The 27,862-nt window shown below is 48.5% G+C and overlaps 11 protein-coding genes across 11 annotated transcripts; 3 read left to right on the plus strand and 8 right to left on the minus strand.

Annotated features, from left to right (window-relative positions):
* Nucleotides 1–397: 397 nt before the first annotated feature.
* Nucleotides 398–2,831, minus strand: N7516_004096 (Ras GTPase activating protein IRA2; the record flags this gene model as incomplete). The annotated part of the gene is made up of 4 exons (XM_057216816.1): nucleotides 398–558; nucleotides 620–2,468; nucleotides 2,530–2,663; nucleotides 2,714–2,831. 4 exons carry the CDS (start codon nucleotides 2,829–2,831, stop codon nucleotides 398–400), a joined length of 2,262 nt encoding a protein of 753 aa, XP_057078699.1.
* A 3,180-nt stretch (nucleotides 2,832–6,011) lies between these two features.
* Nucleotides 6,012–8,276, minus strand: N7516_004097 (exosome nuclease subunit RRP6; the record flags this gene model as incomplete). The annotated part of the gene is made up of 1 exon (XM_057216817.1): nucleotides 6,012–8,276. The coding sequence occupies one exon, from the start codon at nucleotides 8,274–8,276 to the stop codon at nucleotides 6,012–6,014; it is 2,265 nt and encodes a 754-aa protein (XP_057078700.1).
* Nucleotides 8,277–8,589: 313 nt separating this feature from the next.
* N7516_004098 (uncharacterized protein) lies at nucleotides 8,590–9,044 on the plus strand (the record flags this gene model as incomplete). The annotated part of the gene is made up of 4 exons (XM_057216818.1): nucleotides 8,590–8,630; nucleotides 8,693–8,730; nucleotides 8,787–8,857; nucleotides 8,949–9,044. The coding sequence occupies 4 exons, from the start codon at nucleotides 8,590–8,592 to the stop codon at nucleotides 9,042–9,044; spliced, it is 246 nt and encodes an 81-aa protein (XP_057078701.1).
* Nucleotides 9,045–9,365: 321 nt separating this feature from the next.
* N7516_004099 (phosphatidylinositol N-acetylglucosaminyltransferase) lies at nucleotides 9,366–11,650 on the minus strand (the record flags this gene model as incomplete). Its single annotated transcript, XM_057216819.1, has 3 exons — nucleotides 9,366–9,710; nucleotides 9,765–11,450; nucleotides 11,516–11,650. 3 exons carry the CDS (start codon nucleotides 11,648–11,650, stop codon nucleotides 9,366–9,368), a joined length of 2,166 nt encoding a protein of 721 aa, XP_057078702.1.
* Nucleotides 11,651–11,672: 22 nt separating this feature from the next.
* N7516_004100 (uncharacterized protein) lies at nucleotides 11,673–12,171 on the minus strand (the record flags this gene model as incomplete). The annotated part of the gene is made up of 3 exons (XM_057216820.1): nucleotides 11,673–11,738; nucleotides 11,842–11,934; nucleotides 12,052–12,171. The coding sequence occupies 3 exons, from the start codon at nucleotides 12,169–12,171 to the stop codon at nucleotides 11,673–11,675; spliced, it is 279 nt and encodes a 92-aa protein (XP_057078703.1).
* A 420-nt stretch (nucleotides 12,172–12,591) lies between these two features.
* N7516_004101 (mismatch repair ATPase MSH2) lies at nucleotides 12,592–15,500 on the minus strand (the record flags this gene model as incomplete). The annotated part of the gene is made up of 2 exons (XM_057216821.1): nucleotides 12,592–15,399; nucleotides 15,477–15,500. The coding sequence occupies 2 exons, from the start codon at nucleotides 15,498–15,500 to the stop codon at nucleotides 12,592–12,594; spliced, it is 2,832 nt and encodes a 943-aa protein (XP_057078704.1).
* A 262-nt stretch (nucleotides 15,501–15,762) lies between these two features.
* Nucleotides 15,763–17,282, plus strand: N7516_004102 (uncharacterized protein; the record flags this gene model as incomplete). The annotated part of the gene is made up of 3 exons (XM_057216822.1): nucleotides 15,763–16,173; nucleotides 16,225–16,841; nucleotides 16,895–17,282. The coding sequence occupies 3 exons, from the start codon at nucleotides 15,763–15,765 to the stop codon at nucleotides 17,280–17,282; spliced, it is 1,416 nt and encodes a 471-aa protein (XP_057078705.1).
* An 845-nt stretch (nucleotides 17,283–18,127) lies between these two features.
* N7516_004103 (DNA replication factor Cdt1 C-terminal domain-containing protein) lies at nucleotides 18,128–19,582 on the minus strand (the record flags this gene model as incomplete). Its single annotated transcript, XM_057216823.1, has 1 exon — nucleotides 18,128–19,582. One exon carries the CDS (start codon nucleotides 19,580–19,582, stop codon nucleotides 18,128–18,130), a length of 1,455 nt encoding a protein of 484 aa, XP_057078706.1.
* Nucleotides 19,583–20,016: 434 nt separating this feature from the next.
* On the plus strand, nucleotides 20,017–20,235 carry N7516_004104 (uncharacterized protein; the record flags this gene model as incomplete). Its single annotated transcript, XM_057216824.1, has 1 exon — nucleotides 20,017–20,235. The coding sequence occupies one exon, from the start codon at nucleotides 20,017–20,019 to the stop codon at nucleotides 20,233–20,235; it is 219 nt and encodes a 72-aa protein (XP_057078707.1).
* Nucleotides 20,236–20,325: 90 nt separating this feature from the next.
* Nucleotides 20,326–20,891, minus strand: N7516_004105 (uncharacterized protein; the record flags this gene model as incomplete). Its single annotated transcript, XM_057216825.1, has 3 exons — nucleotides 20,326–20,538; nucleotides 20,601–20,701; nucleotides 20,780–20,891. The coding sequence occupies 3 exons, from the start codon at nucleotides 20,889–20,891 to the stop codon at nucleotides 20,326–20,328; spliced, it is 426 nt and encodes a 141-aa protein (XP_057078708.1).
* A 1,217-nt stretch (nucleotides 20,892–22,108) lies between these two features.
* N7516_004106 (C2H2-type zinc finger protein) lies at nucleotides 22,109–24,227 on the minus strand (the record flags this gene model as incomplete). The annotated part of the gene is made up of 3 exons (XM_057216826.1): nucleotides 22,109–22,356; nucleotides 22,414–23,607; nucleotides 23,637–24,227. 3 exons carry the CDS (start codon nucleotides 24,225–24,227, stop codon nucleotides 22,183–22,185), a joined length of 1,959 nt encoding a protein of 652 aa, XP_057078709.1. The 3' UTR covers nucleotides 22,109–22,182.
* Between the last annotated feature and the right edge of the window lie 3,635 nt (nucleotides 24,228–27,862).

Consider the following 27,862-nt stretch of genomic DNA (forward strand, 5'->3'; position numbering starts at 1 on the left):
GTAGCGGAAATGACACAAACAAGATACACCAAAATTCACAAGATCATTGACATCCCCGTACCAGCGGGGAAAGGGTGTTGATCATTCTCCATTAAGAGTATGTTCGTGTGTCAGTGACATTCACAACGGGCATTTGCCCGAACTGCGTAGATGGGTAAAGCAGTCGTTGCGTAGAGCAGGCATCCAATCCATTGTGGGATAGAGAGGCATGACATATATTGGAGTCCATCATAATCGCAAAATTAAGTGCCCGGGGCACCGTCGATCGTTGAGTAAAAAAAAAATAAAAAGAGGACATGACCGGGCAGAGCGTATGGGGAGGCTATTCGACCTCTGCTCGAGCTCATCATTCATCAAAGGGTGGCAGACTTGAGGAAGCCTAGGGTATATAGCGCCTTTACCACCCCTTCTTTCGTGCAAATCGTTTGTTTAGGAGTGTAAGCACCTTGGTGACATTGAACTGGACATACTCCAGATCGAGATCCTCAAGGTTGTCCTTCTGCATCTCCAGGAGATCGTCCAGCTTGAGATCAAGCTCTAGTAATCCGCGGGCTCGTCCTAAACAATGCATTAGTAATGATATTCCTTCATCCCTCGAAGATTGAATCCAAGAACTTACCCTTATAGTGCAGACTGATGACGAAGGTGCCTGGCAAGGGACTCTTGAACATAAAGTAGATGTTCGCCCGTCGGTTTTCCGGCACATTACTGCGTCGGATAACACCTTCCTTCTCCAGCTGCTGATGGGTGAACTTGTACGGGCCAAGTTCCTGGTTCTTTGGCGTCTTGCCGACGCGGGTTTTGCCCTCGGACTGGCTACGCACGTTGTGGAGGTAAGACTTGTATGTCTCCAGCTGGCCGACCAAGTAGGCATTGTGGTCGCGGATAGTTGCGAAAACTTCCTCGAGCTTCCGTGTCTCCTCTAGAACCTTTTCCTTGAGGGAACCCAGGTGCACCAGCTCCTGCTCCACTTCATCACGAAGCAGACTGAATTCGTCCGAGCGGTCAATCACGCCCATGTCTTGCAGTTGGCTGAGGAGTTCCATGGTTCGGATGCCCTTACGCACCATCACGGCATCATTTTTCAAGGTTGCTGCAGCCTCAGCAATGCGGTCGAGGCGTAAAGGTCGGCGCGCAACTGAGGTGTTCTGAGGCAGGGATCGCAGGATCTGGACGAAGGTTGACTTGGCCTCCATGAAGAACACTTCCTCCTGGGTAATATCGAGAGCGGCTGTCAAATCGTCGAGAGCAGTCTCCCATTTACTGAACAAAGGCACGGTGATGGTTCGGTTCTCCTTGCGGGGAACCTGAGGGGGAGCACCACCCAATTCTTGGAGCAGGACAGACAGGTGCGAGTATTGATCTTGGGCAAGCGCTGAACTGTGTTTCTCTAGAAGACCGTGCATGACGTACATTTCATTGAGAGTGATCTGGAGCTCAAGGTCCCGTTTCGACAAGGCCACATAGTTGTCCATTTCAAGACTCTCATAGAAATCCTGGACTTCACACAGATCAAGCAGGAACTTGTTGACACGTTCTTTGTTCTGCTGAATGAAGGGCTGCAGGCTGGCCATGTAAGGTTCCTTGGCGTAGGAAGGTTTGTTCGCCAGGTTCTGAATCATCTTGGCGATCAGCGTCAGGGTACGGCGAGGCTTATCCGTGGGCGTAGCATCGATCAGCATGTATGAGCGAGGAGTAACGATTGCCGGGTTGATGAAGCGCAGGAAGAAGAAACCACCAATAAGGGTGCAGATGGTTTGGTCCTGGGCATCGGGATACTTTCTGCGTGACAGACTGCGAATCTGCTTACAGATCCATCTAATACCATACGGAGCCTCGTCTACCGAGTCAATGATGGTTGTGATGAATCCGTTCGCGATATCCGTCAACATCTTCAAACGTGGAGCAATGATGGCTTGCACCTGCGCATTCTCGGCCGCATCTTCGGCAGTCACAGATCGAGCTAGGTAATCCGGAAGAGAGCCGGTTTCTTCTTCGATCTGCTTAATCATGCTTTCATAAACCTTCAAGGGGTTGATCTCCAGATCCACGTCCCGCAACTCAATCAGAGCGTTGATCTGGTCTGCCAGCACCTGCTTCAAATAACTCTGGCCGGGACCACGGCGTGTATATGTGGTCATCATGCGAGAAACTGGGGTGTTTTGACGCAACAAGGACGAGTATTCCGGTGTGTTATCGAACTGGTATGTGAGAACGGACTGGAACATAGTAAGTAGAAGATGCTCTTCACGGCTCTCATATTGGTTTCCGTAGATGGTGAACATGACAGTCTGGAGGAGGGAATCGATTTCGGCCATGGAAACGAGTCGGCAGAGGTGGGCGATGTGGCGGGGTTCTGATTGCAGGAGAAAAAGGAGATTGCCGTATTTCTGGGTTCGTTCATCGTTCGGGAAGAACCCTTCCTGCGGGTCTGCGGTATCGTCGAGATGGCTGGCGACTTCATTTTGCTAGACAGAAAGACAACAGGTTAGCCCAATGTGTCGATTTCCGCCGAAACCGAACCCTTACTTCTTCCAATGCCATTCGATTCTGGATGAGCAATGCGATTCGAGAGTCCAGGTATCGCACATCCTTTTCCAGCACGAAGTTCTTTTTCGATTGTGATGAAATCCTCGACTTCAAATCCCGCAGGTGCTTTTGTGCTGTCGGAGGATTAGCGCGACCATTGGGGATAAGCCAGAATCAGACGTACCTCGTGCCAAATCATCAGAAATCTCTAGGTCTCGGTCCTTGGCGGACATGGACAGGTATAGGGCTGTGACTGACATCCGCTTGGATTGGCGGAGCGACCGAGTATCGTTCGACGACATTGTGTTCTGTCGTGCCACGGGCTGAAACGAGGAGGAAGAGGAGGAAGATGCTCGCGATTGTCTGGATGCAGGTTGGAGCATCGTCGCAACGGACATTGTCGAGTTTGAAGTGACGGGTCGTCAAAAGTTGGCTATTGCGATGCCAATGGGGGGGTACTCTCAATATAGAGAACGGAGGCCCCTGAGAGAAAAGAAGAAACACCCGTACCGAGGGGGGATGAGTGAGTTACCACGGTACTGCGAATTAGAGGAAGAGAAGAATCATCAAAGTAAAGAAAGAGAGAGAGAGAGAGAGAGAGAGAGGGGGAGAAGGGTTAAGGGTGAAGGGCAAGTAAAGAGGGGAGTTATTTATTTCGTTAGTTTGCTGTTAGGGCGGTTCTGGGGAACAATGATGTGGATGTGGATTTCTTTTCTTTTTTTTTTTTTTTTTTTTTTAATTTTCTGCTTTCTTTTTTTTACCTTTATTATTTATTATATTAACTATATTATTTTATATTATTTTTTATATTATTTTTTACCGAATATAATATGCTTTCTCTGTTATATAAAAAGGAAAAATAGGAATGATACGTATCTTGTTATGCAAGGAGACAAGAGAAGTTTTTTTTTTTTTTTACCCCTGGCCCAATGCACTTCGCCACTAATAGGAATATCCTCCTTTCTCGAGATTATGGACTGGCATATGGAGTACGAAGATCTTGATCAACATCCTTGTCCTAAGGATTTGGCCAATGCGCACTCCGTACTTAGCTCCACGTCCTTCGGACTGTGCACTATATTTTACATTATATTTTACAAAGTACATATAAGAGAACGTCTTGACGTCAGATCTCTTTTTTTTTCTTAATGTTTAATTTTCTTCTTTCTTAAACGGCTATGAGAAAAAGCAAAATGAACACACAAATCAAGACGTATCACAAAAAGGTGACACGGTTTCATGTCTGCAGGGGTGGGTAGGGCTAATCGGTACCTGCGTCTATAGAGTAAGAGACTTGGACCCATTCAGGTTAAACCCACGAGACCTCCATGTGGATGTCTCGGGAATGTTATGTACAGTACTTATATTATTCAATGCCGTGTATATAAATATATATATATATATATATTTGTAAATTGTAATCAGAATAAGAACCAGATAGATGAATATGGAGACAATATTCGTGTTGAACTACTCGGCATCGTAACCTGGTTTCAGGTTGATTCGGACTTGGGTACGGAGATAAAAGAGTGATTTCCCATACCAAAAAAAGAGTATGGTCACTCCAGGGTTCGGGGGTTGGCTTATCAATTAATTACGCGTATTTAATGTTCTACCGTATTAAATATTTAGTACATATGTACTTACCTATGTATGTACTCTGTAGTTAACTAGGTAGTAACATACTCCGTACTTCTGGCCTCATTCTTCCAAGAATCATACCACTAAAGTACTCCGTACTGTGCATGAGTATGGATTTGTCTCGGAATATAGCGGAGTCCTCCTCGGCTACATCCGACAAGGGAGTACGGAGTACGGAGGTTCGTATTTTTTTATTTTTTATAGTTTTCTATTATTTTATATATTCTCCTATCTTCTCTCCATAGATGTGTCCTGAATTGAACCAGTGGGTTGGTCTTGCAGTACCAGTGGACTGGGACAACCCCTGGAAGATCAAATTTTTGAGTCAATAAAAGTAATATAACTATTATATATGTACATATAGTTATATGTAGTTACATAGTAATGTTAATATCCTAAAAGAAAACCATGCGGGGGTGCACTGAACCCTCTTTGCTTTTTTTCCTTCCTAAAATCCCCTCGACACAGACATTATAAGTTCAAAAAGTCGATGCATTCCTGGTCTATGCTTTTTGCTCAGGGGTAATTAAACCGGGAAAGTGGAGTGAGTGGGGGAGAGAGTTCGATTCTCTCCACGAACTTTCCCTTATCCAATACATACAGCATGTAGGATGTATGTATGTACATGTAGAATGCATAGCATGCATATGAAAAATGTAGACATGCATTTTAAGATTACAGCCAAAACATATGACTACAAGGCTACAAGGCTAGTTACATGACTCGAAATATCCATTTCCATCCGGCCGATCATTCACACGGGCCAGTATGCATCCCATATCCCATCCCGTCCATTATGAAACAACGCCCAAGCTCTGTAGATCACTGGCCAACCCCTGATATGTATCATCCTTCGTTACTTGCATATAAAATCAAAGTGTCATGTACTTATACGGAGTAACTAGTCAAGTGCTAGACAGACGGCCCGTTTGAGCGATCCGGGCTTCCGCTAATTCGCGCTTGTATGGGAACCTTGGAATCCTTCCGCTTACGCGGGAATCCATGTTCATCACCTGCTATCATTGCGATATAGTAGGGATCGGCATTGGCTGCATGTGTCCTTTCTGTGGCGTATGGAGTATATTCTATGTACGGAGTACGGAGTATACTGATTCATGAATACTTGAATTACTACTCTGTACTTTGTACTCCACACGCATATAATTATCTCCAATTTCACAGTTGTCTTACTTCTGAACTCATAAAAGCGGATATGATCGCACCAATATACCTAGAACAGGTGTACAAAAAGTATAGAATACCCATGTTGCGATCCATGGGACTCTGCATTTATTTCTTTTCTTTTTTTTTTTTTTATAGCGGGGAATGGTCAATGCAGAGGGGGCGATGATGTCGTTGACTCTTACCCCATACGGAGTACAACATACCTAACTATATCTACACCCTTTGCCATTAGCTCACAAGAACTACAACAATGTTGTACACTACAACAATACAATAGTTGATGAATCTTCTCAATATCCTTGACCGGTTATCCTACAACATATGCGTATCATGCATATCAAGACCTGCGAATTCAGGCCACCAACCTTGTGGGCTTACTGAAACACTGTCTCATTTTTAAATCTTACTATCGTCCATGAGGAAAAAAAAAAAAAGAATAAACTTTAATCTGATCTACAAGAATATGCAAACTTTACATCTCATTGCAGAGAAGAACCTGATATTCTATACATGTACATAACAAGAAGTAGAATCCCAGAGCCCCAACTGACGCACGGGTATCGCTATGCTAACTAAACAAATAAACTAAACAAGAAAGAAAGAAAACCAACCAAAACCCCATTCGTAAATGCCTTTTGTGACTCCGGACCAGCCGTCTATTGGCGGAATGTAAGAGACTTGCCGGGGATTTCCCGCTTGATCTTCCGCGCGCCTGAGGGGGCCTCCATCGCTTTGGTGTACGGATTGAAAGCCTTTTTACGAGGATGAGCGACTGTGGCAGCAGATGGGGCGTTGAGGACGGCGTCGGCGGTACCATAGTCGAACGGAGCCTCGCTCTCGGACTTGGAGTCGGATTTCGCTTTTTTGGCTTTCTTCTCCTTGCGGGACTTTTTGCTTTTCTTTTGCGTGGAGTCGGGGTCGTTGCTTGTGTCGTCAAGGTCGGCTGGGGTGGAGAGGGCTTGCTCTGTGTTGTTGACTGGAGTGACCTTTCGCTTGCGGGGACCGCCGAGGTCTTTGACAGTGAAGTACTTCTTCTCCTCTGGCTCTTGGGGAGCCGGAGTAGGTGTGGGCTTGGGGGCTGGAGCGGGTTGGTTTGCGGTGCCGAGGTGGTCGCGGGTTTCGGACACGGTCATCGGCATGGGTGGCAGGGGAAGGGAAAGGCGCAGAGCTTCAGCGCCGGCGGCAAGCGCATACGCTGGAGGAGGGGGTGAGTCCCTGGCTTCCAGGACGTTGCCCCAAAATTGAGACGTTTCGTAGCGTTCAGCAATGGGGAAATTGACGCCTTCCGTGATAGCAGTCTGTAGAACCTTTGCGAGGTGTTTCGGGGGTGCCACATCGCGCCATTCCGGACCATCAAGACCGGCAAGCTTGGCTTGCTTGATAACCTCCAACAGATCGCGTGCCCGCTCCTTCGTAATGGGAGTCATGGGTGATAGGGTATGGAATAGTGATCCCAAATCAAGCGGCATCATCGTGGCAAGCTTGAAAAGCATGTGCTTGGGGAAAACGCACTGCCAACCCTCGTCCTCAGCGCGCGCTACTTCATCGCGCCATTGGTGAACAGCCTTGAAGACAGCGAATTGCTCCTTGGGAAAGTTGGCCGAATTGCGCCACAACAGATCGTACCAGCCTCCAGGGCCATGTCCATTGACGGCATCATATACAGGGCGTTCATAGCGTTGAAGGGCCTCATGTTTAGACCGCTCGTTAACGTAATCAATGTGGCTCGCCTCTTCGGTGGAGTTGTCGATCAGGTCGTTTCGTAGGCGGTCGTAGATGTAAAGAAGATAATGCGTATCGGAACGTGCATAGTCAAACATGGCCGGTGGAAGTGGGCGAGCCCGCCAATCAGCGGTCTGATACCGTTTATCAGCTTCGAAGTTGACGAACTTGCTCAACAGGAACTTCAAGCTTCGCTTTGGGAAACCTAGTGCAGATGCAGCGTGGAAAGTATCGAACATCCCAACCACATACAGGCCCAAGTCACGTTGCAGCCAGATGATATCCATGGTGGAACCGTGCAGGACCTTCAATATCTTCGGATCCGCAAAAACCTCGTTCAGCATCTGCAACTCTTCTCTCCAGGGTTGCAGGGTATCCACAACCCAATCCTTGTCGCGGGTGCTTATTTGCATCAAAGAGACAAGACCGTGGTACGAGTGGACGTCGTGGTGCTCCAAATCGATAGCGATTTCTTTCGCTTTCTTGAGCTCCTTCAGCATTTCCTTGACTCCATCCAAAGTATCGACAAAAGTAGCCGTGGTGCTCTCGAAAGGCAAATACTCAACGGGAGGGGAGACCTGGTAGACTGGCTTCGGGTACTCCGAAGCAAGAATCTCCGCCTCGTAGGGGTGAGGATAACCAATTCCACCTTCCATCTTCTTGGTCTTCAAGCATTTCTCCAACGGAACAATCGCATGGGGCTTGGTCTTGAGGAGAGGTTTGAAGGGGCCCATATCAGTGTTATCCGGTTTGCGATTGAACAGCAATTGCGGCTTGGGGATCTTGGAGGGACCATAGTCGTAAATAGTCGGGAAGTTGGGCGCTCTCTTGATCGGTGCCTGTTCTTCCTGCGAAGGACTGAGCTTCTTAATCACACCAGTGAATTCATCCAAGCAGGCATCGGCCTTTTCCAAGAGCGAGTCAATCACATCCACCACGCCACGCCAATTGTCCTCGACGGAATCCTCATCGTGGAGGGTTGGTCCCGTCACATCGGTGCCGGCGGTGGCAGCTTTGATAACGGCGGAGGTCAGCGCAATAATGCGCGCGCTCTGTTCATCCAGCGACTCGGAAAACTCTGCGCTGGAGGTGCGATGGAAGTTCAGGTCTTCAGATGAGAGCTGTCCGACAGTTCGAGTCACCTGCACCAGAGCAGAGGTTAACTTGTCCTGGAACGGGGCAAATTCTGCAGAGTCCATGATGACTAGCAGAGCTCCAGTTCACTAGATCTGGCGAAAGGAAAAATGAGGAAAAGAAACGCGGAACAGCAGTGACATGTAGATCCAAGGTCTCAGAAAAAAAAGTCGCGGCGAGAAAATGACAATGGAGAAATGGTAGGCCCGCCCTGACCGCCTTCCCAGAGTGGCGATATTTGTATGGACTTCCGCCGATCTTCAAGTCGTCACCGCATTCTTTCCTCTCATTTCTCTAAAATACTCAAATTTCGACTAGCAAGAAGAGTACAAGGTCTGCGGGATATTATTTAATAAATAATCTCCTATTACGCCCAATATGGCAGCTTCTATCGCCCCCGAATGTAACGATATCAAAGAGTGAGTCCTAGTTGAACATATCTAGCCTCCACATGTTAACCAAAAGCTAATATATCTACCAGGAAATATGATACTTGCTTTCTCAAGTGGTATAGCGAGAGTATGCATCTATGCCTCATTCATAGGCATAAACAACAGCAGCTAATTCTAGAACAGAATATCTGCGAGGCAACACTTCATCCAATGACTGCGAAGCATTATTTAAGAACTACAAAGGATGTTTGACCGTGAGTCCTGCCTTGCCTAATGTCCTCTATTATATCTCCATATATCCCGAGTCGTTCAATATGTCTGACAGAGGTATCGTAATGCTTGCAGAAAGTTCTCAAGGAACGGGGCATTGATGCCATGGTGGATGATGCCCGAAAGAGCGGCAGCAGTGAAACAGACGCAGAGTTCCTCAAGAAATCATGAAGAGGGACATCTGGCCCCTCTACGAACCCACCTTCCTCTTGGAGGATTGTAGGGGCAGCCTGGCTCTGGCCCCATTTGGCCTTTTCAGCGATGACATGCATTTCCCATGTATACTATGTAATTTCGTGGACAGGAGTTCAACGGCGTCGGCTTTTGGAGATCATTCTGTGTACATAGCATATCTCGCCTCTTAACTAAATATACTGATATGTCTATTCTGCTCCGGAGGTGTTCCTACTTTATAGTGACAAGGCAACATTAAGAATATTAACTTAGATAAGAACATTATCATTATATACAAGAAGAGTTCGTCTATTGATATCAGCGATGACCCCGTCTCCGAAGATCACCCTGACCGTAATTGGCCGGGACCTTGGCTATCGGATGACTCAAGGATCCAATACCTCCACCCATTGAGCCAGAGCCACTGCTTCCACTACTGCCTTTCTTGGGCTGTGTGAGCAATGTCCACACCTCTACCATACCAGCTCGACGGGCAGGTAGCATGCTGTATTGCATGCTATAGAGGTTGCGGCGGTGGATGGGTGGCACAAAACGGCCGGTCATAAGGCAGAAGATAACGCGAGGCGCGAGGTAGTGTTTTCGGAGCCGGTGGCCCAGCTGGAAGTATTGGTCGAACATGGCACGCAGGGGGAGGGGAATAGACTAGAATCTGTGTCAGTTTTCTGAGGCGATGTTTGGGTAAGTACGGAGACATACCTCAAGGTGGATGTAAGAAACCAGTGCAGACGAGTCCGTTTCCGCTGGGCTTTTGTCAGGTTCATTCCGAAGCTCGAATCGGATACCCCCAGGTAGCCGTCGCGAGTCTTTCACGCGGAGCATCAACGCGAAGAGCGGGAAATGATTTAAGAATGCGAGGCAGGTGTCAAGCGCTGCCTTCATTGATATAATTAACATCCGGGCCGAGGCAAAGGTTAGGTAGAACACCACAACTGTAGGCAGTAGGAAGAACAGGACTGTGAAAAGTATAGTGCCAAGGAGGAGTTGGTCGAGGTCGTAGTCACATGAATCGATTCGATTGCGGAGTACGTTGCGTTTCTTTCCACGGAAAAGATGGAAAAGAGAAATGATAATGGTGAGTTGCCAGTTGAAGATACGAGCAGAGGCAATGTAGAAGGAGTAAATGTGGACCGTCAGAATCGAAAGAAGGTCAGAGAAGAGAGCGATGGGCATGCTAGCCCCCGCAAAGCTTGAACATCCAACAATGTAGATGACAGCAGGAAGGTAAGGTTGAAGGTTGGCAATGCAAGCTGCCCAGTTTTCAATGACCCATAGGAACAAGTCACCGAGGAACGCCGCAAGCTCATTGTTGAGTTTCAAGCCAGCTGGCCAATCCATTAACCACGAAATGGTGCGCTGCAGCCCCTCCACTGTCCAGCCAGTCAAGACAGTGTTGATTTGCGAGGCGACCCAGTTCGCGTTGTCAATAATGTAGGATCCCAACGCAATCCCAATGATCACATCATTGGCGACAAGCCACAGACTGTTGTAGAACCGAATATAGTCTGGATGACTGGTTGTGACACTCTCCCAGTTATCCTTTCTTTGACGAAGCTTAACATATTGAATCGGCCAGTAACAAAATTGTTGCAACCTTATATCAACCTGTTGGGCTGTTGCTGAGATATCCTTGAGAGCAGCGGCATCAGGCCGAGCACGCCACTCGAGAACCCGCAAGACAATTTCCGCAACAGACCGGTGACATACAAGCCCGACGACAAATATGCGGGTGACGACGGGCCAAAGCCATTGCCAGAAGACGTGAGCAATGCAAAGGACAATGAAACCCCACAGGGTTGTCGCCGATTCCACGACACGTTCTCCGACGCTCATACTTCTCTTCGCACGAATTCCGATTAAATGGCTGTTTTTGTGCATGAGTTGCCCCATCTCATATGCACAATTGACTTGGTTGATAATGAGCGGGAGGGCTTGCTCCTTCTGTGATGGGATGTGCTTGACGACCGTATGAAGCTTGAGCTTCTCAATCAACAACTTAGGCCCAGCCTTGTCCCCCTCTTCCTCCGATTCGATCTTATCTGATGATGGGCCCCATACTTCTGTCTTTGTCGCTTTATCGCCCAAGGCCAGCGAAATCGGATCGAGCGACATGTATTCCATGCGTGTTGGGTGCGGGCGGTGGTACATGATAACCTGGACAGACAGGTTTGCCTCTGGTGGGCAAAAGATGCGAGGAGATTTCGGGGATGCAATTGTAGTCACATCAAGGTGGGAAGGGTTGAAAGACGTCGGAGACTCGGGAGAGTTGGTCGAGCCAAGGACATGCATCTGAGAGCGTCCACATAAAGTGAAGATGCGCACAATCGGGTGAGGGCTGTTTCGAAAGAGAATGCCAGCCCGGAGAGCATTGTCAACATTCCTAGGCTATTCAATCACAAGCATAATCAGTTTATATCGAACGAGTATACAAGGCAATTGTAGCCACCTACCTCGACATCTTCCAGCACCGTGAGCACAAACAAATCAAGCTCCGAGTTCCGCCATCCGACAATCACACCCGGGGACGAGGATCGTGGGAGGTCATATGGCCAAAATACCCGCAACAGTCCATCGCTCATGAGCATATTGTCATCCTCCACCTGAGTCTCAGAACGAACCTCGACGGCGCAATTGTTCGCGCGCGGAGACGCCGAGATTCACGTGGCGCGGATGCTATATATCCCCCAAAGTCGTCAGCAAACACTCATAAGCTAACACTAAGCGCTTTGATCTTTCGATCGCTGCCCAAAGCTTTGGTTGTTCCGCTGTTGCTCACCAATTGGCCCTCCTTAGATGCGAGGTGATTAATTGGCAGGACGAGGAGGAAAAAGAATACGGAAAGAAACAAAAATCCTTTCGCAGTTCGTGTCTAAATATAACACAAATTAGTGACGTTGCAGATATAACGTGGGCTGGCACCAAGCTGATAAAGTCGCAAGCGGAGGGGAGCTAAGGACCGATGGCCGATGGCCAATGGAAGACATACCACGACACCGTGATCCCAGGCGAATATGGCCAATTCGTATAGACGGGTAACAAGGTCCCACCTCGCGGTAATATAGCCCGCAACGAAGATCCCAAGAGTGAGGACGGAAAAGGGGTGCATGAATCGAGGTGGTTCAGGCCGTCCGCGTTTAGCTTGCGCGCATAGCTAGATGAGGTAGTCGAGGGTGGTTTAGAGGCACAGCGATAGGATAAGACCAGGAGTAGAAGTTTTTCTTGTAAGCTTAAGCCTCGAAGGAACGGATTGAAGATAATAAAAAGAATGACGACTTGGATTTGGGAATAAAGTTGCTTCGTCACATCCCGCGTTGATCATCTAGACCGACCGACCTACACGTGACTGGCCTCTATATTAACGGGGTATACAACTACGTTAGTGACCTGCTACAAGGAGAATCCAGAAGGGATTATAGTAGAAAATATAATTCTAGTTCATCTTGACATGCAAAATTATGAGTACACAACAATGCCTTTTCAAACCCTTGCCTTCCATGAACGCCAAACCCATGAACAGCTCACAACCTTATAGAGCCTTGATACCTTGGAACACCTTATTTGCTTGTAATTTTTCATCAGTCTGAGCCAGATCACGCATGACCTGTCGCTTCTCCTCTGCTGTCATCTCTTTGCCCTCAGTTGCCGCTTTCCATTTCAGCAGCATTCCCTTGAGGAGCGCACTTCCCTCTTCCACCTCTTCCTGGGAGTATTTGTCAAGCGAGGGCGCAGAAGGCTGTGCCTGCCCATCTTCAGTTGCTGCCGAGGTGAAATCTTCAAGTTCCTCAGCCTTCTGACGGGCCATATTGACAACCTTATCCGGGAAGCGCACGAGCTCGGCGACATGAATACCGAAAGACTGATCACAGATTCCAGGTTCCACACGGTAGAGAAGGGTGACCTGGCGCTTTTTCTTTTCCTCGGTTTCAGCTTCACTCTCGCCCTCATTGCCGTTTCCAATGAATGCCACGACGTGCAGGTTCTTGACGGCCTTTTCATATCGGTCTGCCAAGGCAGTGAGCTCGTGGAAGTGAGTTGCGAACAGGCCAAAGCAACGGATCTCAGTGACAATATGTTCTGAGATAGCCCACGCCAGGCCGAAGCCGTCGTATGTGCTAGTTCCACGGCCGAGTTCATCGATGATAATCAGGGACTCCGAGGTGGCGGACTTGAGGATGTTGGATGTTTCAAGCATTTCCGCCATGAACGTCGATACACCCTTGAGCTGCGAGTCGCTGGCTCCAACTCGAGCAAGAATGCAGTCGAAAATGGTCAGCTCGGCCTCGGTACAAGGGACAAAGCAGCCGGTCTGTGCCATGAGTGCGATCACACCAATCTGTCGGATGTATGTAGATTTGCCGCCCATGTTGGGACCAGTGATGATGAGGAAAGATGATTCATCGCGAATTAAGGAGACATCATTCGTAATGAATGAAATATCGTCCTGCATCTCCATGCAAGGGTGCCGAGCTTCCTTCAGAACGGTGTTTCCAGTTCCCCGGGGGTGCATCTTTGGGCGAACGTATCCAGAAGGTGCATGCATCGAAGCATGGGCAAAGCTTACAATGACATCGAGATGTGCTAGTACACCAGCGAGTTGCTCCAACACGGGGCAATACGAAGCAGCAACGTTGACGACCTCGTTAACAAGACCAGTTTGGGTTCGGTTGTAGTTCGAGGACAGTTGGTCATGCTCTCGGCGAAGGGACTGCATGTTGGATGTGGTGAAGTATACGCCGTTCTTCTGCGTCGAACACTCCTGGTACTCTTTCTTATTGCGAATGCAGCCCGCCTCATTTCGGGTGAGACGGAAGCACCAACCGTGTACACGGTGATTCTCCATAAAGAGCTTTTTCTCCATGTCTTGATTCAAATCCTTAGAAACTCGACGGTGTTCCATATCCATGTCGTATCGCAGCTTGTCCAGCTTCTTTCTGATGACTCGCAAACCGTCATCGAACTCTGGTTTGATAATGAATTCGTGATTCTCCAGGGCAGCAAGATCCACTGTTGTTTCAACCATCTCTTCAAGCATGGCCAAACTGTCAGAATAACCACGGAGCTTAGACGTGTATTCCGTCTCTAGAGGGGTTTGATACTCCTCATCCATCACATCACCTAGCGTGCTCACAAATCCAGGCAGACGAATGGCAACCTGGTATGCTCGGACAACATCTTCCAAGTTGGCCTGTTTCCGCTGGAAACGTTTAGCCAACCGGTAAAGATCCGGAATGGAACGTAAATGTTCCTCCTGCATAGTCTGGCGCAGCTCAGTGTTAACAACGAATGCCTCAACCAACTGCTGCCGTTGCTCTATCGCAGCCAGGTCCATCAGAGGCTGCTTCAACCATTGGGCTAGCAAGCGACTCCCCACAGGTGTCTTGCAGTGATTCAGCAAACCGAACAAGCTCATACTCTTAGCCCCATCCCGCGGGCCAGGCATAAGGTTCAGCGCGCGGAGGGCCGATGCATCAAGCTTCATATACTGCGATAGGTCATGCTGGTAGAGCTGGTACTGGCCGAAGTTCGTAGGATCAGTCAAGACATTGAGATACTTAATCAGCGCGGACGCAGACCCCATAGCAAGTTTCAGCTCCGTCTGAGGCAGCGTACCGGCTGACCGCTCATCCCTCAACAATCGCGTAAGATCCTGCTCGATATCCTTAACACCGAAGTCGGCAACAGGTCTCTCAGAGATAGCAATCCCACAGCTATCGGCGATAGCGCGGATCTTCGCCAGCTCAACATCCTTGCGAGCTACATCCATGGTCACAAGACACTCTTTGACGCCGAGTTGAATAACCAACGACTCGAAATTGGAGTAGATATCGTTATCGAGGAATTCACTCACGCCCAGCTCGCGGACGCTCGCATCAGCAAAGCACACGCCGACATTCCGGGCCTCGGCTGCGCGAGCGGAGATCTTCACGGCGAGAATAATGGGCGAGGAATCCATTGACAGCGCGCCCACGCTGCCGAGCTCTTCTTCCACGTCTTGCAGGTTACCGGGACTGGCTTGTTTCGTCAATTTCCAGTTGCTCTTTCCCGAGCCGGCCGAGGCAAAAATTTCGACACGCTTGTTCAGGCGGAAGAGGGCTTCGCGGAGGAAGTTTCGGAAAACTGTGACGCTCATCGTGACCGAGGGGAGGCCTCCTGTTTCGCTGCGGCCTAGGTTGCGCAGCACGGAGGTTGTTTTGTAGACGGTGCGTGCGATGAATTCAGCATCGGCGCCGTGTGAGGAGTACCAGTCGCCTCGATCAAATACGCGGACGGTTTCATTATTATCGGGTGTAGGGAGGCCACGGTAGAAACCAATGAAGCCGACTTCGTCGTCGACCTGTGTCGATTCAGGGTGTTTGAGTTAGTGAATGCTGTATTTGTGGGCTTAGGAATATCCGATAGTTCAATCCATACCTTCAAGTCAGGTCGGGAAGACATGGTGTCGGTTGATGTGAAAAGAAATGCAGCAAAGGACAATGTAAATGCTGGTGTCAAGGTAGTTTGGACGAGTCCAATTCGACGCGCTGCCAGAATTCGTGTGGTCCGTGCACGCGTCGCGCGTTAAGTGGGTGGGATCTACGGAGTACTCCATATTCCTACCTATTCTCTACATTCCTTTTCGTTTCGGTGAACCTCGATTTCAAAATGACCGACAACCATAGTAGTACTTCAGCTACGCTGAAGCCTCGCAACCTTCTCAATGGAACCATTACATACTCTGCGGCGAAAGAGTGCGAAGCTAATGTTCTTCATGAACTGGGCTATTGGGCTCAACAGAGTTTCTTACTTGTACCGCAACCGCGACTTGATAAAATCTATCGTCGCTCAGCACATTGGGAGTCCTGCAGAAAACTTCCACGTTGCTGAGCCTGACCAGTGGATGCGAGGCAGCTTCAATATTTGCATCCTCGTCGATTTTGATGTTCCAGGCCAAAACAAGCAGCTCATCATACGCTTCCCTCTTCCGTACCGAATTGGAGATATTTGTTATCCGGGAAATGCCGATGAGAAGATACTGTGTGAAGCAGGAACATATGCGTGGCTCCAAACGAATTGCCCTGATGTTCCCATCCCATATTTGTATGGGTTTGGACTGAGGTCGGGAAAAACTGTATGTCTGTTAATACAAATCCCTCTATTATCTGCTCACTAAGCCTAATAGTTTACTGCTCTTGATAACCGACCATTTCTCCCTCGCTTACTGGAGAAGTTTCGACGCCGAATTCTAGAATGGTTTGGCTATACTAGCCCTTCTCGTTATATCCCGCTGCCCAACGTATCTTCTTTGAACACTGGCTATCTCTTGATTGAGTACATTAAGCCATGCCAGGGTAAAATGCTCTCTAAATCATGGGAAGAGGGTCGCCATGACCCAAAACTACGGACCAATCTCTTTCACGGTCTCTCTCGCACCCTTCTCGCATTGGCACGCACTCCATTACCAAAAATCGGCTCATTTATTCTAGATGAGGGAGGCTATCTGCAGCTGGAGAATAGGCCACTCACTCTTCAAATTCAGCAATTAGAAAACGAGCAAATACCTGTTGATATCCCGCGGGATAGGGCATACACCTCCGTCGATTCGTATATCCATGATATTCTTTCATTCCATGAAAACCGTCTACGCTACCAACCAAACTCTGTACAAAATTTCGGGGACGGCATGTATCAGACATCAGCATTAATGGTGATGAGGAGCATTTGGCTTGCTACTATGACCGGCCCGTTCTTTCTAACCTTGACGGATATCCATCCCAACAATATATTTGTGGATGACGAGTGGAATGTGCAATGTTTTATCGATCTTGAATGGGCATGCTCTCAGCCTCTAGAAATGATCCACCCCCATATTGGCTATCAAACCAAGCTATCGATATGATTGATATGAAAGATTATGAAATCCTTCACAAAGAATTTATGACAGCATTGGAAGTTGAACAGACGGCTCTGCCATCACCACCTTTCTTATACCCTGCGATGCAACAAGGCTGGGATAACGGAACCTTCTGGTTCTCTCTCGCGCTACATAGCCCCACGGCCCTTTTCAAAGTTTTCTACGATTATATTCAACCAAAGTTTTCAAAAGCTGATAGTGGTGACCCAGATTTCTGGGTTGTTACGGCGCCTTATTGGACATTTAATGCGCTGAAATTCATTGACCAAAAGGTGAACGACAAAGAACAATATGATATTGCTCTACAAGAAGAATTTAAGCTCTGATATCTGGAAAGGCTCTAGGGCTTGAAAAACCCTGTCTGGAAACTCTCAGTCAGGTCTATTTCGCTGGATTTTGTTCTTCAACCTTGCTTGCTGCTGCAATTTTACCTGGCGGATGGCGCTTCATGGTACTAATGGCGGCCAGTAGTGATGTTCGGAGAGAACCAACCCGAGTATACTGCCTAATATTAACCATAGGACAATCACTCTTTCTAAGTTTGCGGACACCCCCTTTGGCCATAATGAAATAATAGGTCTGGATACGCTTTACATCCCCAAAAGCTTTGGCCGCCTGGAAGTGCTTTTCTTAGTGTTTCCCCGAATATAATGAGTTGCAATTCCCTCTTACGAATCATTTGTTTTTGTAAACTAGAATTGGATACACCAGAAAACCTGAAAGTACCTTCAAAAGGACTATCCCGCAGGAGGACTGTTACTAGGACATATACTCCATATCTATCGCCGAGGTCACATTTGATCATGCTGTCTCCAATCCTCGAGAACATAGACTTCGTGCCATATGCCTTGTCTGGCCTGGTTTATATTTTTATAGCCCTTTGCCTGGTTTTGTGTTCCAGTGATCAGGGAGCTTAAACCAGGTAGCCATTTTCGGCAGCAGATTTACCGTCAATTAGCGTTGTGGTGTAGTAATGGTATTATGATTGGGTGTCCAAGGACCTAATTGCTAAGTACTACATAAGGTAGTGTTTAATGCTAATAGACATATGATAAAGTACAGGGTATCGAGCGCTGATGCAAAACCGCGAGCAGACCGGCTCTGCGGATGCGAGGTATCCAACAATGAAAAGCAAAAGAGTAAACCAAAAAAGGAGAAAATCACAAGAAAATCACAAGAGAGTAGTCTGTACACAAGACGCAGACTTCTCCCAGTCAGCCTTCAGCTGGGCGGCCCTGGCGCCGATATCTTTGGCAGAGACATCTTTGCAAGACTTCAACACGACCGATTTCATCTGGCCAACAGTAACCATACTGATCCAGTCACCAGCCACCTTTGTATCCGACAGAATCTCAAGACACATCTCCACCTCCTCACGGGGAATCTCGCTGCGAACCGAGTCACGGACATGCTCGACCATCACATCGAGCTTGAAGGGCTTGCGTTGGGCTGCAAGCATGGCTTTGATACCATTGCCCACATACCCTGCGGGACGCAACAGCGCCAGAATTCCAGCTACCTCCTCCACCCGATCGAGGGCTGCATGTCGCACGAGTTCCTTCTTAGCAGGCGGGGGAGGGAGCTTGGACTGGCGTAGCTCCTTATTCTTAATGCGATCCAGCAGGCCCTGGCGGCGGCTGATCGTTGCCGTCCGCTCCAGGGGAGTCGTCTCTGCTGACTCTGAGCGCATTCTCTCGGCTTTCAAGCGGAGCAAACCACCCTTTAGATCCTGGAGTCGTTGCTGGCCTTTCTGGAAAACAGTGAAAGGGGTAAGGGACTCGTGGATTGTGGAGAGACCGAGAGACTCGATGAACAGAGTTGCTTGGGCTTCCTCATTGGCATCCCGAAGGGCCTCTGGGGCCTTTTCCCACAGCAAGTCCAAGGTTTCTTCGAACGAGTCTTGCAAAGCTGGAGGCTGCACATTGACCTGGACGGTGCGCTCCATGCAAATTTTGCCGAGTCCATAATTTGCCAGACGATATGAAATGTGTTTCGCTTTCGAACTCTGATCCCAAACCCACACAAGACGCTGCAAGTCCTTCGTCTGCACCTTGCGCTTATTCCAGAGGCGGGTCACGCTGCCAAGGAATTCTCGGAGGTCCGCAGGGGTATTTGCGCCATTGTGGGCCATGTGAATGGAGAAAGCCTGCACAAAGGAGGAGTGAAGGTTGAGAATATCGTTGAAGAACGCAGGCCGCTCGATAGCTGGGGTTTCCTCGTGCACCGGAAAAACCTTCTCGAAGTTCAAGGTTCGTTGCTTTGAAGGGGTCGCGGGTGTCGAGGGCGCTTGCTTGACAGGGGCAACCCGTCGACTCGGGGTCCGACTCGGGGTCTTCGCGGGCGAAGCTTTCTTTGGAGAGGCATAGTGGCCGCTGTGTGGTGAGGAAACGGATAATTCATTGAGCCGCAAAGTTTTCGAGGGCGTGCCTTCCTCCTCAATTGGTGCCTGCCTGCTACCGTTGTCGAAGTTCTCGAGTTCCTGCAGTTTGCGTTTTTTGGAAGGCGAGACTGGAAGAGATGCTATCTTCTTTGCAGGTAGCTGCGGAGTAATGCCGGCTTTGGTTGCCCGAGTGAAGGCTTGAATGGCTGGCTGGGCAACGCAACTTGACCGGGAGGTGCGCGGCATCGCGACTGCTGAAAATTTTTCTGCCGGTCGTGGGAGGATATGAAGAAAGGGCGATGGATACAACTGTATTATAATAGACAAAGTAAGAGATACCGAGATATTAGAACAAATAAGAAGTGGGAAAGTGCACAAAGTGGAAAGTGGGAAGTGGAAAGTGGGAGATGTCAGAGAAGGTGCAAAGGAGAGACGCGTTCGAGGGCGCGTTGAAAAATCAACACTAGCCGTTTCGGGCTAAATGGAAACGCGTGGGCGGGATCTATATGAACTTCAATTCAAATACTCCGTATGGAAATATGAGCGGACTGGTTTCAAAAAGAAGGCATAAGTCTTGATATAATAAACTGTAGAAAAAAGAATTGAGTATAAAATACAAGACAGTTCCAAGCCCAGGCATTCTCGTCGCTACGGTAATACTCCGGCATTGGAATGTCAAGATGTCCAAGCTTAGCGTCAAGACATTTCTTTGCTCCGATGCATGGCAGAAAATCAATTCCAAATTGGTCTCTACTATCAAGAAGGGACTGGATGACAATAATCCGTTTCATGACGCGCCCTCACAGACCAACACCGGATGCATTGCATACTCGGCATACACGAACTTCAACTACATGGATACTTACATTTACAACAAGAAACACGCACAAGTTTCATAGACATGGAATTATTCGTGATATTCCCCAACCGACCATCGTCGTAATAAATAATAATATTAAATCGTCGAGGCTCAAGGGCAAAAAGAAGGCTTATTTTTTGCCACCCAACCAGCCAGAGACAGCACCCTTGGCATCAGCCGCTTTTTGCTCGACCTCGCGATCAATGTGGTTAACACTGCTGTTGACCTTCTCCCGATTGGTATTGAACTTGGCCTTTGCTTCGTCTCGGAGCTCATCAAGCTTTTCCTTGCCATCTTGAGCTAACTCGGGGATGCGCTTGCCTTCAGCGCGGGCTCTGGCGATCTAGAATTGGGATGGTTAGTATGGCCTGTCGTATTAACCACTATGAACAGAACATGACTTACGGCATCATCGATATTGGCACCGGCTTCCTTGCCGACATCCGTGCCAACCTTCTCGGCGTTTTGTGTACCTGGGAGCTTCTCACGTGCCTTTTCGGCATCGACTGGAGTGAAAGAGGAGAGTTAGCTCAATGTCCCGGCAATTCAATAGGATTGGGGAATTTGTCAGACAGGGCACGTACTTCTCATTTGGTGCTTTGCTGCTGAAGGATCGCCGCCGGCAGAGTACAAGTAGTAACCGCCTGCGCCCGCTGCAGCGAGACCCAGAAACAATGGAACCCGGTTCTTCGACATGATGTGTAGTGGAGTGTTGGGAGGGGAAGATGTAGAGAGTGTGTAATTGGAGTAAATGCTGGGGTTAAAAGGTCGGAGTATCCTTGGTTTTATAGGTAGTTCTCAAGACCGGGGAAAGAGTCGACTATGACGTCTTGTTCTCAGTCCTTGTCCGCATGTACTAGAACTTGCCTCTGCCGTTTATTTTCTTTCCTTATTCCTTTATTTCTTTTCCCCTCTCAGATACTGTGTTACTTTTAATATATCAATTGACCACTGGATCTTGTTCACTAATTATTCCAATCCCTCAATTTCTCTTAAAATGTCTGTAATATCTTCCCAACTCGGGTGGAAACGTACAGGGTTACAAGTGGGGATGAACCAAGGCCCAGTCCCGGAGAGCTAAATTCCCCGTCGACGTCACCTGCAAGTCATTGCCTCATTCCCTATTCCGGTTCTGGGGTTTTCTTACTATTACTTAGTCTCAGTGTATGGTCTCTTTGAATGGTTTTGTACATAAATGGTGACTAGAAGAAAAGCAGCATCAATGCGTTCCAGTCATATTCAGATCATAAAAATATATCAAAAGCTCCCATAGTTATAGTCCGTTAAAGCGTCAGATACGGTCCAACCCCCCAAAAATATAGTAAGACACAAAACGAAACGAGAAGGTAGAGAGAGGGAAGGGACTCAGGATGGGAGAGATGAAGAGCCCACACACAGAGAGAGAGATAGAGAGAGAGCGAAATGCAACACTCAGTCACACCGTGGACCACGACCAAAAATGAAAGAGAACCAAATGATCGATAAGGGTATCGTCATGCACATGACTCCGTTCACATAAAACTTCCCATGCGAACGCCAGGACATGCAGCTCAGGACTGAGAACTCATCCGAGAAAAAGATTGCTATCCAGAACTGCCCCCCAAAAAAAAAAAAGAGCATAAACAAAAATATAAGACCCCCGAACACAAGTAAAAGAAAGTTGGGCTAGATTACCCGGTCGTGTATCAGTTGTCGTCAAAGTCGTCAGTTCATCAAGGGTCTCGCTATCACAAAATGGCAAATATGAGAATCCCGGAAATATATAAATAAGAAAAGAGTTGGAAAAGCCGACAAAGGCCGACGGGCTGAATGTTGGAAGTAGGGTGGGCGGAAAGAGTGGGTTGTAAATTGGGAGTGGGAGATAGACGGAAGGTGGAATGCCAAGTATATGATGATCGCTCTCCAGCAAATTGCAGGAAGCGAAGATGACTTTCATATGTAAAATGGCGCGGAATGGTATAGAACAGGAGGGCTTTGTCCAGACAATTTACAGAAATAGCTTGGCTGCTCCTTTGTTCTCGCTTGTGGCGACGGCGACAAGAGCTTCCAGCCGACCCATGCCCGAATTTCGGGCAGGAGAGTCTGAGAAGACGTCGGGCCTGGGCTCCCGGTCGTTGTGGGCTTCGTAGCCGTCCGCGTGGGAGGATTGGCGGTCACAGATCTATGACGGCGTTAGTAACCAGTGCGATAGCCATCCGTTTAAACAGGAGTTCCTTACCTGTGGAGGGTGTTCGGAAGGTAGACAGGAATCCTGAGATTCGATATACCCGCTGCTGTGCACAATCGCGGGATGATATTCAAGCGAAGCGGTGGATGGGGTATGTACACCCTCACTGCTACTGGAATCCTCGGGGGAGGTTCGCGTGCGGCTCCCCGTTGAAAGGCTCGGGCGATGTCCCCGATACTCTTCGGGGCTTCTTTCGGCCATTGGGCCAAATGAAGGCTGGTAAGCCGACGACGGGCGGGAAGAGACATTTTGGAGTTCCGCGAGCGTTTGTTGACCCCATTGAGAAGCGGACGCAGTGGATGGGCGTCGGTCTCGGATATCCAGTCCGGTTAGGTTATGATGCAAAGACATATCCCAGGACACATGGCCTCGTCGGTGACCAGGGCCGGAGATGGGGGGTGGTGGACGGTGGGCTGGCTGCGTGTAATTGAATCCAGATCCAAAGGCTGCGCTATGTGGTGGACGATGGTGGCCCTCAAGCTGCATTGGACTGCCTTTCCTGGTGGGTGGGGTCATCGGCCGTTGAACTACTTTGTCGAAACTTTCAATTCCGGGGAGTCGGGGCGGGTGCTCGGTCGAACCGTTGACGCCGAATGAGGCCGGTACATTATCGGGTGTATGATATTGGTTTAGGCCACTGGTTCCAGGACGTGGAAACCCTGTGTACGACGAAGGGTGCCAAGTTCTTCTCCGCATCTCCGCCTCAGCCGCGCTCAGGGTGCCCTCGTCACGAGATACCGAGTAATGTGTGCTAGTAGGGCTTGCAAATACGCCAGCCGCGTTTGGATAAGGTGCGACGGCCGGGGTGTGATATGCCGGGGGATATGCGTTGCCGTGCTGTGTGAGGAAAGGGTTGCTGCTCGTCGGCACTGAAAGACGACGGGCAGCCGTCTTTCCTTCCCAGAACCCATGTGCTGTACCAGACATGGGTGAAGCGAATTGGGGGCTTCCGCCAGTAGCAGCAAACATATTGGAGGGGGTGTATGGTGATCCAGCTGTCGAGGGACCAGGAGCGCCACGGATCTGGCCCGGGGGTGTGCTCGGAGGTTCTCCCATGGAATCCATTGCCAGTCGGGATCGAGCTGCCGGATCGTTGGCCATGATCAAAGGCGGGGGCGCCGCCGAAGTTCCGGAGGTTGGCTGAATGTGGAAGCCGTGGACGCAATACTCGAGGTTGACAAGTTCCTGCTATGACCTCGGGTATGACCACTGACACTACCACCGGTGCCTGCCCGCGCCCGACCTGGTGGTCGCACTCGATCTGTACGGACCTGGCGCTGGAATCGTGTGCCCGTGGCTGCTAGCGAATCCCCGGGAATCTCCTCATTGACATGGACCGTTTGAGCATGCTGGCGGAGGTTGTCGAGTCGGGAAAATCGGCGAGAACAGTGACACTGGAAGGGACGTTCACCAGTATGTTTTCGAATATGGCGAGCCAGATGTTCGCTCCGGGTGAAGCTCAGATTGCAAGGAGGGAAAGAGGTGCAGAAGAACCGTTGACCTTTCTTCTTTTTCGAGGGCGGTGCGTTACTCCCTAGGTTCTGATCATGATCGGAATCCTCCTGTTCTCCCTCGGAATCGTGCATGTGTTCGTCCGACGTTGACGGGGTTCGAGCGTGGGTCAAGGTTGTGCGGGATGAGGTGTCGCTACCGCGGCTGCGGTGTGAGACTCCGTCCGGAAACTGCTCGGTCGAAGAAACATCCGGTGTTACCGGCACACCATTTGGGATGGCACGGGGTGTAGCTTCTCCATCCATCGCGTGGTCTTCAGGGGCCGAGTTGTTGACAGGGAGAAAGGAAGCCATATCGACGTAAGAGGGTGGGAGGCGGAAGTGATGTCAGGTCTTCGGAGAGCCAAATGCGAATGTTCCTGACCACCAGTCGCAAATCCGACAATCCGATCGGAATAATCACCCCTGGACCAGTTGGGATTCTATATGTCTCTATGTCGAGTCGTAAAAACCGCAGCGCTACGGAGAAATCGGAGATCAAGACGCGGAGTCTGGTCGGATTGACTGTAAACATTTGCGCAAATTCAGTAACCTGAACACTACTTGAGTGGGCCAAGAAAAAAGAAAAAAAGGAGACCAAAAGAGACTCGGAGAAGATCCAACACGTACGATTTGAAAGTGCGCTTACTCTGGAAGAGAAAGAAGAGAAAGAGGGGCGGAAATAGAATGTGTGTACGGAGTACTAGGATCCCAAACGCAAGGGCGGGGAGAAGAGGTCAAGAATGTAAGAAATAAGAGAAAAGGGAAGGTCATTAGCTGATCGCGATCATCTCTTGAAATATTTCCAAGAAGAAAAAAAGAAAAGAAAAGAAAAGAAATAGAGATCCGATCAGCCGGGTAGGTAAAAATGAACAAAAAGGGGGGAAAAAGGTGAGTATATAAGAGTATATACCAATAAGAAAATATAAAACAGAAAACAGAAAATGGTGACGATGAGAAGAAGAAGAAGAAGAAGAAGAAGAAGAAGAGGCTTATCGGGGAAGCGAGGGGCAAAAAAAGAAGTCAAGAGAGTCAAGAGAAAAAAAAAGAAAAAAAGACAGGAACTCAACAGGAACTCAAAGACCTTCCGGGGCTACCGATGCGAATCATTAAGTGTTTCACCAGATATCCGCGTGTCTCCATTTTATTCAAAAGGCACCAGGCACCTCCATGATTCATTAGTGACTTGAACTACTATGAACTACTTGAACTTATTGGAGCTACTTTGAAGCTACTTGGACATTGGACTTGAAGATCCAAGTCTAGACCTAGTTCTTCCCTCCGATCTATATAGGGATGTATTATACAAAAAGTACCTAGGTAGGTTAAACCATCGAAATTGGGGATTCTTGACGTTAACCATCTTTCCCAGACCCTGGAAATAGGCACTGCCAAGCCTCGACAAGTTTGGTTCTTTTGGGGAGAAAAAAAGGTCGAGACTCTTTTGGTGGAGATCTTAGGGTTAACCTCTAATATACTCCTCCATTCCCCCCTCTAACCCCCCTCCCTCAACCATATCCCACCCCCCTTGCATCGTGTAGATGTATCGCACTTCGTCATACTCTTAGAGAAATGGTTACGCGGTAGGGGAAAGAGTTCCGAATGGTCCGCCCCGATACGAAGTCTTCATATAGTATTAATCCTTTGCTCGAGCCTTCCTATGGAGGATCTTACATTGGCTCAAACCTATAAGTTAATTTTAGATTACACCTACATGTACTCCGTAGACTGCGGGGGTGTTGATAAGAGATAGATCTCATTTTCATCTTGTATACATTCTAGAATTCTAGAACCTACCACTTTCAATACTTTTATTACTTTATGAACCCAAGGGACTCAAGGAATCTAAGGACCCCAGAAATAATAAGAAGAAAAAGAACTCGTCATTTAGCTGATCCGATAGCTCCGTTGAAACCGCATTCAGGCAACTCTCCATCTGAAACTTTCACCCCCTGGGACTAAGCCCGTTGGTCCATCGTGCCTGCGTCGCTGCTAAACTTTCCCCCCACCTTCCCTCGAGTCTGCAAACGGCAACTCCAAACCTTGGAAGTCAATGCTGTACAACATCCTCAGATCCCTGGTTCTCATGTACTTTAATGTACTCTATTCGTTTCCAAAGTTGATTTGGACTTTGGGGGTCAAATACCTCATCGGATGTGACGCCACGGCCGATGTGGATGATGTGCTTAATATTTCCTTGAGTTTGACCTATATTGTAACAAATCAAAAATTCCTGACTATGTACTGTACCGCATTGGCCCTAGATCGGCCCCATGGAGGTTCGGTTATGATCTAGCAAGCACGATTGGCGGGAACTAAAGGAGGCGATATTCACTCTTTCCATGGAAGACATGGTTCCCCTCCTTGACCAAGTGCGGGATATTAATCTCCATTACGTATATATAGTTTGCAGGATATAATTCGGTGATGTGAATAAATACTATAGATGAAATAGGTAAAGATGGGGCTCCTGCCGCTAATCTGAATGATCGACAGTTTAGTTGACCGTCACGGGAAAAGTCTTGTACGGAGTACAGCGGAGAAATACAATCTAAAACCCACGTTGTATCTCCATATAAATACACCGAGGGGGGTCAAAGAAAACGCATAGATCGTCGCTACATCCCACGAGAAGAGGGGGGAAATCCCAGACCCCGGGTACCTGTAGGTACATCTGCAAGGCTGGCAATGAGGCGCACGGCCAAGTATAACCAGGTACCAAGCTGCAGGGCTTATCGATAAAACCCGAATTACAACCGGGGGTTCTCCTGGGTTGTCCGGATCGGTGGATATGCTGACGTCTTTGACTTGTGAGGCTACGGCTAAAACTTCCACACCTTCCACGTCTTCCAGGGATCATCGATTTTGTCTATTTTGTGTGGCGGTACTTTGTACTCCGCACATTTCCAGTTGTTGTTGTTGTTGTTGTTGTTGTTGTGTTTTTTTGCCCCTGGAGAGGCGATCCGTTTGCCTTTCCAGCGGTCTGATTATCTGACTGATCAGTCCAATCATAGACCATGCTCTGCATCTCATACCAGGTCCATCCATGTAATTTGTACCTGATTATGTGTTGGGGTGCGTACCTGGGTGGCCACGTAGGAGCCGCCTTGGACTGCGACCATAAGGATGAATGCAATAATATTACTATATTAATAAATTAATACATTGATACATTGTATTATTTTAGATATCTCATATTATAACTATAGCAGTCTCTACTCCGTATAGAGTAGTGAGATAACTATGGAGTACCTAGGTAGATACATCATCCATCCAAAACACCAATAAACCTTATCCCCCAGCCTTGGAGACACCGATACACATACATAGTACATACAATAAGTACCAGGAGGCTGAGAGTCCAACTCACATGTAAATTCCAGACCGGACGAAACGGACAAAGCGCACTATCTCTGTATTCTCTAATCCATACCTATATCATTCCTCCAATCTAATTGGACCCCAACCCCCCCTCAGCAACTGACATGCATCTGCCCCCCTCTGCAGCCAGGGCATTGAGTCAACATGCAGTGCACACGCCAGCTCCCAGCCACTTTCAGAACTGCCTAGAGATCCCCACCACCGTGGTGCACAGCGTGGGAGTCATCTGACTCCTCTGGAACACCCACCGCGTTCAGGTACTTGTACGACATACTTGCAAAGGTAGATCTACCCTCTTATCTGTGTCACACCCTACGGAGTATTTTTATATGCATTTATGCATGGGGATTATTTTCCGATGTTCGGAGGTTTTTGTTTTGGATTCTGTACGAGCTGACGAATTAGGTCCCGATGACCTGGTGTTGAGATAGTCGGCCCAAGGTACATACAGGTTCCTTTGTTCCTGACCTGGTCAGATACGCTAGTTCGCGCCTTGGCTCTGGGCGCGGCTGATTGCTGGTACCTGGGACTTATGTGTCCAGGTGTTGGGTGTTTGTTACTTCCAAGGG

Source organism: Penicillium verrucosum (assembly GCF_028828655.1).
Source record: "Penicillium verrucosum strain IBT 35672 chromosome Unknown utg000001l_segment0_segment0, whole genome shotgun sequence".
NCBI lineage: Eukaryota > Fungi > Ascomycota > Eurotiomycetes > Eurotiales > Aspergillaceae > Penicillium > Penicillium verrucosum.